A 15,946-nucleotide genomic window follows, 5' to 3' on the forward strand; every position below is an offset into this window, starting at 1 on the left:
TATTTATGCTATTTACCTAATTTATGTACGCTTGTTTCATTTTAGCTTGTGTGAGAGTCTCTACTGCGTTTTGCTGTTATTTATTGTTGCGCTACTCTCCTCTGCTCTCTGTGTTTCAGGGAGGGCGGGGCTGAGCCCTCTGTGTGTGTGATGCACGCACAGCAGGGCAGAGGAGAAACAGTGAACCAGGTGAAGTACTCGAGTTGAGAACAACTACACTCGTTACATTACAATAAGTGCAATAAAAACTTCGCAAGTAAAAAGCCAGTAAGAGTAATTTAAAAAGATGGACAGATGAGGGGGGGGGGGGGGGCATGAACCAGAAACTATTTATTCACTGAATTATTGAATTTACAGAAAATGTGCCATATTGTGATATGTATCATTATTATGACATGAAATCACTTATATCAGGATATGAGATTTTTGTCATAACACATAGCCCTAATCTATTCACAGTGAGAAAAAGACAGGTGGTATAAATATATAAATAAAAGTTTACAATAAAGAATAAATAAAAATACATGAATGTAAAGAGAGCTGTTGAGTTTAAAAAATGTAGAAGATATTGACTGGGAATGTGCAAATGTTCACAGTATAAATGGTATGTAATGTGTAAGTGTAATAATACAAAGAATACAAAAAGTTAGACAAAAAGACAAAAAGATGTAAAGAGTTCACAGATGTGCAACATAAGACTGTATTCAGACCAAATTAGGCAGCATGGTGAAAACACCAGTCCTCCCATTCATTTGAGTAGGGGTAATGCATTTTGGATGCGGACATTTTGGCTGCAGTGACGCCACACTGGCCTGTGGCCGGAAAGTTGTGTCAACTTTTGTAGAAACGCAACCTGACATCACTGCAGCTGAAGGCTGTGGTGGCCAGTCACAGCCTGAGATCAGAGTGATCAGAGCTGTAAACTCTACCATGAGGGAGTAGAAAGATGTTACTAGGAGGAGGGGAGGACATTTCTCTTCATGTGATAATGTTAAAAGTAAAGTTAGGCTTTGCAGTTGGCTTCTTTACTCTGTTTAAAAAAGACAAGAGAAAAAGAGAGAAAGAGAGCTGAGGGCGCCAGAGAGAGAGAGAGAGAGAGAGAGAGAGAGAGCAGCTGTGGTCAAGTGAGCTAGAGAGTGAATGAAGAGAGGGGGCGCTGGTAGTGAGAAAGCCAGTGAATCAGATCAATAAAACATTATTTTCTGATTGTTTTACAGCGGTTTCGTTCTAGAACACAAATAAACACGTCCACACACTTCTGCTCAACCCTGCTACTGTATGCTGCGCTGCCTGATTTGGTCTGAATACAGCCTAAGATGATAGATTTCACACTAATATAATGTGTAGTGTCTATGAGTGAGATAGAGCCCATGTCAGTGGGGGTCCCGGGCCTTGTTGATAAGGCTGGCTGCAGTTGGGAAGAAACTGTTCTTGTGGCGTGAGTTATCGGTCAAGATAGTGCAGAGTGCAGAGTGAAGAAAATACTGTACATCACAACTGTCCAAAGGAAGGGGTGGTAGTGTTTCCCATATAATTGTACAGACGAAAATGAGAAACCACACCAGGCCAAAAATATATTTTTTTAATGCAAAAAATAACACCAAATACCCATCCATTCAGAAATCAATAGTGTTTGAGAGCCTCTGTGCAGCCCTGTTCCAAAACGTGAGCTAACCTCTGTGTCGTTGCTAAGGAAACTCTTGCTAGCATAGCTCCTTTTAAGGAGTAAGGCAGTGTGTGATATGTGTGCGTAACGGGTGAGTGAGTGGTTGAGCGAGGGAGAGTGATGGTGAATGTGAGCAGAGCAGAGGAAAAGGTTGGCAGTAAGTTGTCAGTCTGGCAGTAAATGTACAGTACAGGCTACGGTACGTCAGTTAATAAAAGCTGCAGCTTGTGAAGACCAAGAGAAGTCGCATCTGTTGTTTCCCTAAGTGCTGGAAAAGTGAAGGGGGTTAGCTCCAAAGTTAGCAACAATGGGTTAGCCCAACCTGAAGACGCTAAGCAGAGAAATAGAGAACGGAGAAATGAGTGGCTGCTGAATCCCCCAACTTTTGAGGTATGGCACTTACAAATTTAAAAGATTATTATCATGCATCACAACTCGGACTAGTAATCAAGTGGTGTGACAAAGACTATAGCGCAAAATGGAAAGATATTGAGATGACTGTAGGAGACATTCCAGTCCAATCCCTAATTGGTAATATCAAACTAGTAAAGGCATTACAAGATTAAGTAGGTGTAATAAATTCCCACACACTGAATACTCACTTTGATCTAATTAAACGGTACATATTAGAAAGTGAAGTGAGACTGTTGAGCTGGTTTGAGTGATCTTCAGATATTGAGAGAGAAAAGGGATCACAGCAATGTGCACAATAACCAAGAATGGATATTTGAGTTTTTAGGAGTTTAAAGAGAGATATGGATTAGAAAACAAGGACTTGTTTTTAGATATTTACACTTGAGGCATTGCTTTATAAAAGAAATACATAACCCAAAAACCTTAAATGGTGTACTTTATGTAATGATACAGACATACAGTGGGACAAGATTCAAAGCAATCTCCGTGCTATACCAAAATCTAAGAGACTGTAAGGCTTTCTCTACAATGTACATTAAGGCTAAATAGGAGAGGGAAAAAACATTAAAATTACAATGGAAGAATGGCTCTGTATGTGCAAAACACAACACACCACTACAAATTCAAGAATATGGAGGGTTTTTGGATGGAAAAATCTAACCAGCTACTTCATTACACCTAAAATAAAGAGTGAACAAACTGGTTGCCAACAGTCATGTTGGTGGATATGTGGGAATAGAGAGGCATACCACACACACATTTTTTGGGAATGCCACAAATTACACTCATTTTGGGAAAATGTGCATGTTAAAATTAAAGACAATCTGGGATCTGCAATACCTAAGGAATGCCAAGTTATGTACCTTGAAAATATAAATGATTGTGTCACAGGTATTCAACCAAGATATTATTGATCACAAGCAATAAGGCTATAACATGAAATCGGTATAAGACTGAACCCCTTACTATAGAACAATGGGTAGGAATTATAAGAGAGAGGTGGGCAGTTGTGGAGAGGCCCAGGCCCCTGCTGAGGTGGGGGAGGGGGTAAATGGACTTTATTTGTATAGTGCCTTTCTAGTCTTCCGACCACTCAAAGAACTTTCACACTACATGTCACATTCACCCATTCACACACACATTCATACCCTGAAAAGGTACAAGGGCTACCATGCAAGGTCCCAACCTGCCCATCATTCATACCCTGATGGCACAGCAATTTGGAGTTCATTGTCTTGCCCAAGGACACTTCGACATGCAGACTGGAGGAGCCGGGAATCGAACCGCCAATCCACCAATTAGTGGATGACCCGCGCTACCTCCTGAGCCACAGCGCCAGAGCTGGTTGATGGAGTCACAGGGGACTGTCAGGACTTTCCCATCGTCTTTCAAATCAACAGTAGAACTCATTCATGCCATTGGCCAGGTGCAAGTCATTAGTGAAGTGGAGGGCTTTCAGCTTGTAGTTGGTAATCTGTCTGTGGCCCTGTTTACACCTGGCATCAACATGTGTCTTTTGGGTGATCTGATCACAAGTGGACAGCTCTAAGTACAGGTGTGAATGACACATTGAGGAAGCACTGAGATCTGATCACTCAGACCACATTCGGAGGTGGTCTGGGCTGCATGTGGCCACATTCTGTTAGCAGTGTTAACTCAAGTGTGTCCGGGGCTACACTGAAGGACCGCCTACTCAACTAACGTCCTCTATTTTCTGGCAGACTAGGCACGGGAAGAGCATTGCTGCCTCCGTGTACCCTCCATCCAACGTTGTGTTCAACATGTTTGATAACAGGATAAACAAATTAATTATTTTGTTTTTCCGTTTTTCATTTCAATTTTTAAAAAAAGACAAATTCCACTTCCCCTTTTTTCCCATTCCCCTAACCTGTTTTCATCTTCAAATCGGCAGTTGGAATAGACCACAACCAGAAAATAACTTGTTTTTCTCATCTGTCTAAAAAAAAATTCAAAAGCTAAATGTTTAATTCTGTTCCCCTTGATAGTTTCCTCTGTCCTGTCAAGTTGTTAGAAATTGTTGGATGTTACGGGACAGAGTGAAAGCAGCCACACATTTCTCCATTCTCTATTTCTCTGTTTAGGGTCTTCAGACTAGGCTAACCCATTGTTGCTAACTTTGGAGCTAACCCCCTTCACTCTTCCAGCAGTTGGGGAAACAACAGACATTACTTTTCTTGGTCTTGAGAAACTGCAGCATTTATTAACTGTTATACTGTAGTCTGTACTGTACATTTACTGCCAGACTGACAACTTACTGCTAACCTTTTCATCTGCTCTGCTTGCATTCACCATCACTTTTCTGCCATTCGCTCTTTCCCACCCACTACGCATGCATGTTACACAATGCCCTATTCCTAAACAGAGCTACGCTACCAATAGTTTCCCAGGTAATGGCACAGAGGTTGACTCACGTATTGGAACCATAGACTGTAAAAAATACAGCGTAACAGTGCTGAACAGAGGCTTTTGAATATCCGAATGAATGGATAATTGGCTTGAGTTTTGGCATCAAAAATTTTTTTTAGCCTGGCGGGGATTCTTATAGGAGAAACACTGATTTGGTAAACTTTCAATACGTTCAGTAAACATAAAAGTAAACGTACAGAATACAGTCGGATCTAGCAGTCTCCATTAGGTTGGGTGAGTCCAAAGTTGTGAAAACAACAGGGATGTTTTGACTACACAGGTAATTCATAGGTAATTTGTCTGTCCCTCCCAATGCAGGAAATAATGGATTAATCCTGGAAGGCTATTGATGTAGCACTTTTCTCCTTATGAACGTAACACAGCAATTATTCAACCAATGAGAATTTGGTCGGACGAGAGCATATCGACTAACTAGTCGACCAGGAGACTACAGCCCTACTGCATATAACTCTATATTTTTTATACATATCTTCAGACCCGGTGCTAGAGCAAATAAATAGGACAGGCATTTGCTTTTCATGAGGGGGCACACAATGCATTGTATATTTGTTTCTCCTGTTATCAAACAAGTTGAGCAGAGCTTTGGGCGGAGGGTACATGGACCCCAAGTCCTCCTGCCAGTTAAAAACAACAATGCATTTGGTCTTTGCAAGTGAAAATGATGTACATGTTTATTTCCCTATCGATTGGGGAAGTGAAATCCGATCACAAGTGGTCACTCAAGATGCATGTGGAGACACATTCTAATGCCAGGTGTGAACAGATGCACTTAGAGCTGTCCATGTGATCAAATCAGCCAAGACACATGTTAATGCCGGATGTAAACAGGGCCTGAGACCCTTCCAGACAGAGGTCGAGTTGTTTTCTGAGAACAGCTGTTGAAGATTCTCAGATTATAGTTGTTAAGCATCTCTCACCGCCTTGCTAAACCTGTATTTAGACTCTTTAAGTCTGTTCGTAGTGCCCACTCCTAAACGCTTAGTTTAGCTGTAAACCAGGATTTTGCTGGAACGTGATGGCACATAGCTGTGAAGATACTGGTATCATATGAAACTAGACCTAAGGAATCCCTTGGTACCAACCATGTCATGCTAGCTTGTTGGTAAGGGGGCTAAAAATTGGCATGGCCATTTTGAAAGGGGTCCCTTGACCTCTCACTACAAGATATCTCAATGAAAATATTGGTTCTATGGGTACCCGTGAGTCTCCCCTTCACAGACATACCCACTTTTTGCTAATTCCATGCAGTTTTGGGCAAAAACCATGCAGTTTTTTGCATGCAGTATAAATGTGTTATTTTTGCCTTTTCTGCCATCTTGAAATTTGGTATGACTGGAAAGCTGAGACTCTTGTGGATTCAATGAGCTCAACTGTATTCATGTGTGATGATATTAGTCCCCATAGTAGTCATTTCATTGTATTGACACAATTTTTTGAAACTTGACCTTACTGTATACAATGAGCTATTGTGACCTCTAGGACATGGCCTCATGAAACTTTACAACCACAAACTAGAGACCTAGGTCATTCAGAGGATATATGGCTTTCCTCGGTATACTGACGATAAGGGGGTTTCTGAGCAATTTTCAGAACAGAAATGAGACATAATTGAGCATGTGAAAGGCCATCATATACTTCCATTATAATGTTCTAAGCTAGGGCTGTGAAATATGACGATATATATCGTGTGACGAGAGAAAAATGTCTATCGTTTCATATTTTGCTCTATGGTTTATATTGTTGCGACGCAAATCACACTCTTTGCAGCAGTATTTTTCGTCATTTGGAGTCTGTCCATCTTTTGCATGGATTACATTGATAAATTATTCTTCTTGGCTTTTTACTCGCGAAGCTTTTATTGCACTTACAGTAACATAACGAGTATAGTTGTCAACTCTCCACCACTGTATGTCTCTGCTGTGCTGCACACACACGGAGGGCTTAGCCCCGCAGCAGTGAGAGAGAGCAGAGAGGCAGCAAGACAGTGACTATAAATGAATGCAAAACACAGTAAAGACTGTCTTTATTTATGTTATTTACCAAATTTATGTGCACTCTTTCAGTTTCAGCTCAGTGTGAGAGTCTCTGCTGTGTTTTGCTGTCATTTATGGTCGCGCTACTCTCCTCTGCTCTCTATAGCCCCTTAGCCTGTACTCGGACCAAACCAGGCAGTGCAGCGTACATCCGTAGTATTGAGCAGAGGTGTGTGGGGGTGTGGGCGTGTTTGTGCTTTAGAACGTAACCGCTGTGAAACAATCAGAAAATAATGTTTTATCGATCTGATTCACTATCTTCCTCACTACCAGCGCTCCTTCTCTTTATTCACTCTAGCTCACTGGACTACAGCTGCTCTCTCTCTCTCTGGTGCTCACAGCTCTCTCTCTCTCTTTTTCTCTCGTCTTTTTCAAAGTCTGGAAGCTAACAGAAAAGTCTAACTTATCTTTTAATGTTATCAAACGAAGAGAAATGTCCTCCCCTCATTTTAGTAACGTCTTTGTCCTCCCTCATGGCAGAGTTTACAGCTCTAATCTGTCTGATCTCTGTCACGCCTCTGAATCCGGAACACCTGCATGCTATGTAAAAGCACACACGGAGGCGGCTTTATGCCAACGGGGAGAGACGGAGGGGATGGACCAACTATTTATTAATTGAATAAAAATGTGCTATATCGGGATGGGTATCGCTATCGGCATATGAAATTACCTATATCGGGATATGAAATTTTGGTCATATCGCCCAGCCCTATTTTTAAGCTGTTATACACTCTACGCTTTCAAAATTTGAATAGGCGCCTAACCAAAACACAATGTTTATTACAGATTTATGACTAAAAAAAACTTGACACACAGTGCTGAACTGCATCTCAAATGAATCTTCAAGTTCCCAGCTTTCAGATGATGTATACCTTTCAAAGTGACATATACTGTTGACTTGCTATCTCTACCTAAACATCCCCTGTTCCCCACAAAAATGGGTCTATGGTAGGGGGGCAGGAGTGAAGAGGTTAAAGACATAGCCTGGTCTGATGAATCTACATTTCTGCTGAGGCGCACAGATGGTAGGCTCAGAATTTGGCATCAACAGCATGAATCCATGGACCCAACCTGCCTTGTGTCAACAGTACAGGCTAGTGGTGGTGTAATGGTGTGGGGAATGTTTTCTTGTCAACGTAGACCAGAATATCAATGGAATGTTTTCAACATCTTGTGGAATCCATGCCATGAAGAATTGAGGCTGTTTTGAGAGCAAAGGGGTCCTACCCAGTATGGTGTTCCTAATAAAGTGGAAGTGTATATAAAAAGCTCACACATGCCAGAATTTTACATTTAATTACAAATGGATGAAATTTACTTTATTGCAACTTAATTGTCAATTATGATAATGTAACCTTGTTTAGCAAGGAAAATGTCTGAGTAAACAGCGTAAGAGCAGGAAGATTTAAAATTCACATTTGGCAACTTTTCAAAGTCTAAATTTTATACATTTTTTTAATACAAATGTTATATAAATCAGGATCTTAGAACAACTACAAACTGCTAGACAAAAGGCTTTGCGGTTGATTAAAGAGGTCAAAATCTTCAGTAACTGTAACTTCCTTACAGATTTTTTAAACAAATCCCACATTGCAAACCTTCCACTGCTGTCTTCTGTCCTACAGAACTTCTTAGATAACTTCCCCAGCAGTGATGTGATGGTGTTTGTGGCTCGGACCTTCCTGTTGTTCCAGATGATCACAGTCTATCCCTTGCTGGGATACTTGGTCCGGGTCCAGGTGATGGGCCAGATCTTTGGCAATCATTACCCCAGGTAAGTTCTTGTCTTGTTATTTCTTTGGAAGCAGACCTGCATACCAGCCTGATTGTTTCTTAATGTTTACCGCAATGTATGTTAACTTTAATGGACAGAAATATTTTTTGAAAAGTATTGTGAAATATTACAAGTGTATACTGTAGTACTATTACTGAAAGACTGAAGCTCATTACCACTGCATTTAACTTATCACATTATTCATTCTGACACTAGCTGTGTCCCAGTGCATGACTGGACCCTCCAAAGATTTACTGAAAGATTTACATGAAAGAAATTTTCCACACAAAACTGAAGTTTGTGTTAAGTTTACTTAAACTAGTGGAATGTGCAATCACTCTGACTTATCATGTCTCCTCCCTCAGATACATATGTAATAACGAAAGAGGTGCATCTTGCAAAAATTGAGATTCCAGCTTGTATTGTCAGTTTGATACATATACTGCATGTTTTTGGGGTGCAATGCATTTCACACACATTAGTACATCTGGAGCCTGGTTTTTAGGATGACCTGCTCCAGGCAGCTGAGTTTAATTATTTTATTTTATTTTTTATAATTGACTATACTACACTCAGAATTTTTCTTGTGTGGTGTTCTTCCTCTGAGCCGTACTTCTCAGTAAGTTGTCTTCACCATCAGCTCATTTCAGTCATTTTTTAAAACATCATAAAACTTTTTTGATAAGCATCCATAAATATTAAAGAATAGTGACCAAGATATGTAGTGAACATTTGACAGTGTCAAAATAAACCTGTCAGTGCTCTCTGATGGACATTTCTCCACTGATTTATTGTTACTTATCAGCTGACATGCACACCAATATGGATGTATCTGTGATAAACTAATATTGTCTGATATATTGGTCACACCCTCATTACACACAGATGACACAGGCTCCATTATATTCATTATGTGATACATAAAAACAAATGGCTGAATCAGTTATAATTAATATCATTAAGAGTAAAGAGGATGAATGCAATTATTAGGGCACGAGCACCGAATGATGCAAAGGCCCTATTGTATCTGAAGGAATTATTATTCTCTATTAATATTCTTCCAAAAGAAATGCATTTTTGAGGAGCTAAACATGCTTGAAAACTTGTGAAACTTATGGACACATGTCAGAAGTCGTGAAAAATTTTAATATTTTATGGCTTGGCCATGAGTGTGGCAAAATGGCTTGAGGGTGCCCCCCTAGAAAATTTCAAATTTGAAGCCCTTCTTTTAAAATTGACATATATAGTGAATCTTGTTTTCATGGAACACTGTTGTGGCGACACAGCGAATTTCGATGTTTCGACTGAAGTCTGAAGACATGTACAGGCCAATATTGACTCATAGTCACAGCACCACCCACTGGTAACAGAAAGTCGTCAGCCCCATTCTTTTAATAACTACTCTTATCAGCTTAACCAGATCCACCTAAAATTTGGTCAGCTAAGTTGTAAGACCTTGATGATGCTAAATACTGAAGCTTTTGAGTTTTCATCAAAAGCTGTTGCCATGGTGATGTATTGTTTGTCATGAAACAGGAAGCTGTTTCATGACAAACAATACGTGTCAGAAGTAGCGAAACATGATATCTGGTATGGTTCTTAGGCTTGGGTTTGGCAAAATGGCTCGAGGGCGCCACCTAGAAAATTTCAAGTCAAGTCGGGTAGCAATGACGTCTCGCCGTCTGTGGACAACCCTTGACGACCCCCCTTCTACCCGCTTCTCCCCCTCAAACAAGATGTGTTGTGAAACCAGAGAGAAAGATGTTCTTAAAAGCCTGTGTGTTCAGCTCTCAGTACTTTTGTAGCTTGTAACTGAATCTCTATAGTTTGAAGATTAGTTTCTCTCCCGTGTTCCTGTTTGTACTCTCAGAAATCTCCTTTCTTGTTTCCTGATCACTTCCAGCCGTATCAGAGCCATATTAAGTTACTGCAGATGAAAACATTTCCTGATGCTGCTGCTGCATATTAAAAGGTTTAAATAACAAAATAACTGGGGACTCTTTGTGAGGAATTTATGGGAAATTAAATTTGTCCATCAACCTCTTTACAGCTGTGACTTTGACCATTAGTCACAGCCATGATTTACAGAACTCACTGCTTTTTGACTCAAAACAAGCACGTCATCAGTTAAAAGATACACCTTCAAGAGGGTAGCCCTAATTTATTGGAGATGGAAATGTTAGCTGTTCTAGACTGGCATGCCGAGTCAAACCGAGCCAAGCCAAGCCAGCACATGTATGGAAAAGGCCTAATAATGTACATTTATTGTTTGTTTTTTAGCACCACATAGTGAACAAAGGGAATGATAGTTATCTCCTAAATGCAATTTCTAAGATTCAGGAAAATGTATATCCGTGTCTATTGCCCTCTAGTAAATGCCCTCCAGATTTATTTTCACATATTTGTTATTCTAATATTTGTGCAGAAATACTTGTATAGTGAACATTTAATATCATGACAACCCTAATCATGATGGCTAAACATTGATGACAAAAAACTGTAAACTTGCAGTTTGTTGGAATTCAGAATGAGGATTTCAAAAGATTATAAACAGATTCTTCTGTAAGTAAGTAAGTCTGCAGCTCTTAGCATGTCATACATTTTCATTTTTCTTTAGTTTCTTCCACGTCCTGGTGCTGAACATCTTAATTGTTGGAACTGGTGTCCTGATGGCCAAGTTTTATCCCAATATTGGATCCATTATAAGGTATGTTTGAAATTGTTTCCTTATTCACTCATACTGAATGAGTTAATAATTAATTCATTAAATAGAATTAGTCTAATGATTTCTTTTATGTGGGTGGCTGTGGCTCAGGAGGTAGAGCGGGTCGTCCACTAATCGGAAGATCGGCGGTTTGATTCCTGGCTCCTCCAGTCCACATAACGATGTGTCCTTGGGCAAGACACTTAACCCCAAATTGCTCCTGATGGCTGTGCCATCAGTGTATGAATGTGTGTGAATGGTTAGTTTCCTCTGATGGGCAGGTTGGGACCTTGCATGGTAGCCCCTGTACCCATTCAGCGTATGAATGTGTGTGAATGGGTGAATGTGATTTGTAGTGTAAAAAGCGCTTTGAGTGGTCGGAAGACTAGAAAGGCGCTATAAAAGTACAGTCCATTTACCATTTACATGTGCATAAATAAGAGGGGCAAGGAACACATATCTGTGGCTTTGATGAATCATGTGGTCGATATTCTCTGTAAGTTTCAGTTGCATTTCTAAGTGGTGTGAAAGAAGCGGTATTTAAAAAAAGCCCACAGTAAGTTGTTGATCTTGAATAGTAAACCACCCCTGAACAGGCTTGTTTCAATCCCAGTTTGGCAGTAATGACAATACTGTTGCATGTAGCCAGATCTAATTGAACACAGCCTTTAATATTTATCCAACATATCAGTATTGTGCTTCATTGATCATTAATGAAACAGCAGAGGCCTGGCGATTTTGGGTCAAGCTCAAAAAACAAATTATAATACCCATATTTTCTTTTATTCCTCCATAACACAGGCTTTAAGTTTTAGATATGTCATCTAAGCCCAAGCTGAGATAACCCTGATGACATCATTATGACCCCATCAGGGTTATTTTCTCAGACATGACAAAGCTCCTCCAGAGCTAGAAACAATTATTTTCAGAGACGTAGGAGTATTACTCCTCATGATTAATAAACTGACTTATTCTAACTTTTTTTTAGTATTACAGCCCTATTTGTTTGTACAGCAATATTTATAAGAAATGTGACTGTGTGATTCCAAATAAAATGTGCCATTATGCATGGAAAACAGGCTTTTAATGTCTATAGATGTGAATTAAAAAGATGCATATTTTGGCTGCCAAATGTTTACACTTCCCAAATGAGTCTTCCTCTCATGAGAAGCATCTTAGAGTCTCCATTTCATCACCAAACTGTCAGTACATTACATTACCATGAATTGCCTTTAGTGGATTTCTTTCCCCTTCTCTCTTTCTCCACTGTTACTAATAAAGACATAAAATTCCCCAAAATTATAAAAATAAAAATTATTTTTTAAACCAATTTCTTGTAATAGATGTTTTACTTGCTATTAATAGTACTTAAGAAAAGTCACAGCAAAAGCATAGAATTCAGCTCCCTCAAAAAGGCCCTAGAAGGTATTAAAATGTTCAATAACAAAGGTCATAATTATCATAGATAATCATGAATTATGAAATCAAGAGAGTATTATAATTAATAATTTGGGCACCAACTGTTAAAGAACCCCACAGGTGGGGGACACAACTGTCTGATCTGTGAGGAGCATGGTCGCTTATTAGCAATAATTAATAGTTATCAGAGATAATTATTGGTTAGACAATAGCAAGATGGCGCAGCCTGGTGGTCAGCGTCTTGCACTCACCCAATTCTGCATAAAACACGTGTCTGATGGCGGATAAAGAAGGACATGTCCCATGCTATCTGACCATCAGATGTGTAGAAACGATGTGTGTGTATATGTGCATGTGTGCGTGCGTGTGTGTGGGTTAGTCGCAAACGAGAGAAGAAAGAAGAGGGAAAGCGACCATGAGGGGGAGAGAGGCGGTTCCTTTATCTACAGAGAGCGTGCGTATGGACGGCAGTCTGTAACGCATGTTGTCTTTCTCACTCACGGTGGCACAAACACAGCAGTAGTCCCGAGTGGGACAAACACAAAACAGTCTAGCGTGGTGAACACAACTAAACAGGCAGAAAACTTCAAATACTCCTCAAAGTAAAGCAGAACAAATGGACTCAGTGGTACGTCAATTCACACAACAAAGCTTAAAAGCTAAAAAGAACAATGGCACTGAAGCTGAGAATAAACACACAAACTAACAGTCTCTGCCAAGACTTAAACCTCTTACTTGGTTGCTTCAGAAAGCAAGCAGGTTGTGTGTTAAGTCCATCTTTCGGTCCGGCTTGGTTCCTTGGCTCGGATGCTGACGGGGCTGTCCTTGCGCTGTCGGCGGGGTTTCACAGGAGCTGATTCTTGGCGGCGTGGCGGAGAAAACAGCAGAGTCGACTCAGTTGAAGAAGAGAAGAAGAAGGCAGAGAAGTTATCCACATCTTTGTGAAGAAAATCCGTTTCTTCCTTCTGCAGGCGGTGAGAGCGCTGGATGCAGCAGCGGTCTCTCTTTGATCCAGGGATGGTGTTTGGGTGAACACGGGCGAAGTCTCGTCTCATCCGGCGGGGGGAGAGTCTTCCAGTCGATGTGAGAAAAACACATGCATGGTGTTACCTCATTTAGTGAAGCTGGCTCACAGAGGGACAGAACTTCCCCTCAGCTCAGTTCACAATGGAAAGCATGTTTTTCTGGGTGTCTTCAGTTTTTAAAGGGGCGGCGATGTCACGGCTGTGTCACCATGACTCCCTCTCTGCCAGTGAGAGACTGATTGTTGGGACCATTTCCGGTTTAGCACCTAGGTGTGAACTGAACACTGCATGTTTGGATATGGAGTCCGAAATGAACTCTCTTTGTCTCCCTTTGTTTTGGGCGCCCTCTCCTGGTATCAGGCTTTGGAACTTACATGCGGGCCTGCCTTTGTCTCATGGAGTATGAGGCCCAACAAGTCTAATTCTGTATTTACGAAGCTTATACATTTTCAGTTTTTGTTGAGGTTGTCAGAAAGGTGATAATTCTACTTTAAATATAAAATAAAAGGAACACTTTTCAATGTAATGCACTCAACCACTGATCAAATTGATTCTTTATAATCCATGTTGGTCATGAACTTGTAGGAACAAAAACACCGAACATTTCCCACCAAACAGCACTTTGCACCCTCCTTCTTGATCAAAGTAATGAGTGCTTAAAAGTAAGTGGTGTAAACCTGGCACATATATTTCTGATATATTGTTTTTTTCCTACAAACTGCAGAATGCTTGATTCTATTGATTGAGAAATGAAGTTCATTCTTCATGTAACAACATAATCTAAACTCAAGTGTTTCATGGTTGAAGTGGTTTGCCATGTTCCTGCACTGGGTGACCTGTTGTGATGCTGTACTGAATGTTCTGTACTGATGTTAACTCTGTGTTCCCTCGCAGGTTTTCTGGAGCAACATGTGGCTTGGCTTTAGTGTTTGTCTTTCCTGCGTTAGTCCACATGATCTCCCTGAGACGGCAGGGGGAGCTCCGCTGGCCGTCAGCCCTCTTCCACAGTTTCCTGATCATGCTGGGCATGGCCAACCTGCTAGCCCAATTCTTCATGTAGAGAAGCAATCAGACACAGACGCCCTTAACCATTCACAGGCAAGACTAAAAGATGTGATGGAGATTTCAGATAGGAATCTCTGAAATTAGATGTAGAATATGGAGTGCATTATTGTTCATAACTGTGCATTGTGTATCATCCCACTGATATCATGGCTACCAAAATAAGAAACCACTGCAGCCTCCAGGCACTCAGATTTATTGTCTGTGGCTGTGGTATATGATTAAATATCACACACTTACTGTAATAAAAATGATAGTTGTACTTTGAAAAAGTTCACATTTAAGGGGAATAACAGAAAACTATTGTACCAGTTTGATAACATTATCTTTTTATTTTCTTCCTGCCATCTAGCCAATGGTATTTTTATGATAAAATCTTTCTTGGAGATAATTTCCTACATGATACTGTTGATTATTCCTGCCCACTGATCCCAGTCCTGCCCAGCCAAGTCACAGAGATTTACTGTGAACTGTGTTGCAACTCTGTCTCACTCATGGTAACATTACTTGCAAACTGTCAGAAAGATTTGGAATAGTAGGTCAGCATTGCGAGGGAGCATATTCTTCAGCTATTGTGTTAAAGGTCTGTTTTTATTCAGATTCAAACAGCATCTCAGTCGAACATTAAATCTACAATTTTGAGTGAACTTAAAATTTGTTACATGTTAGGCTTTACAGCTGGATTTTATGATCATATACAGTTGTGTGTTGCTGACACCAGGGAATTATTTTACTAACTTTGTGATTATGTAAACTGTTTGTATGTTTTGAAGACAGCCGTGTTCTGTGCATATTTTTGACAAAACTTTTGGCACAGTCTTTTTTTATGAGCAGTGTTGATTTACATGTTTGACAACATGTTTACATGATTCCTATTTTCTAGTGATTGTGCCCAATATGCTGTATTTTACTAATGAAAGGATAGACAAAGGGAATATGTGCGTGAAAATAAACCTTCATATCAGATTATGAGAACTGTAGTTTTGTGTTTGCTTTCAATGAAAAGGATCATTCTGGTTTTATATACTGGGGTCTTTACAAAGTGTTGTTCATTACTATTATCATTAATAACATTGTACTCTGAGTTAATAGTGAAGATCTGGAAAGGATGACATCACTAAAAAGAAATCCAACTGTTCAAGAAATGAGCAGTCAGACGATCAGACAGGTTGGAAACAAACATATTTAGAAAAGAAAACGAAAGATAATGGTAAATTTACTGAATGTCAGCTATTGATTTGCAGAGTATAATGTTATTATCGGTAGAAATGATGGACAAAACTATAAAAAAATAAGGGTTGGTCTGGTTGTAATAAACTGAATTTAAACTGATCACATACAGTAGCTGTATGTTGTGCACCAGCCAGCTCATAGACTCTCCCTGTAATTCAGCAGACAAAA

At 40.0% G+C, this 15,946-nt stretch overlaps 1 protein-coding gene across 4 annotated transcripts in view; it reads left to right on the forward strand.

The window, feature by feature from the left end:
• Positions 1-15,514, forward strand: part of slc38a9 (solute carrier family 38 member 9) — a 47,325-nt gene extending 31,811 nt beyond the window's left edge. For 3 of the 4 annotated variants that reach the window (XM_067573783.1, XM_067573782.1, XM_067573781.1), the window contains 3 exons: positions 8,187-8,335; positions 10,953-11,042; positions 14,378-15,514. In XM_067573783.1, the coding sequence (XP_067429884.1) occupies positions 8,187-8,335; positions 10,953-11,042; positions 14,378-14,543 (405 nt within the window). In that variant the 3' untranslated portion in view covers positions 14,544-15,514. Of the gene's footprint in view, positions 1-8,186; positions 8,336-10,952; positions 11,043-13,429; positions 13,542-14,377 lie in introns of all 4 variants that reach the window. The other variant, XR_010924607.1, reaches the window with a different exon arrangement.
• The last annotated feature ends 432 nt before the right edge of the window (positions 15,515-15,946 follow it).

This window comes from Thunnus thynnus, chromosome 19 (assembly GCF_963924715.1).
Source record: "Thunnus thynnus chromosome 19, fThuThy2.1, whole genome shotgun sequence".
In the NCBI taxonomy this organism is placed as follows: domain Eukaryota; kingdom Metazoa; phylum Chordata; class Actinopteri; order Scombriformes; family Scombridae; genus Thunnus; species Thunnus thynnus.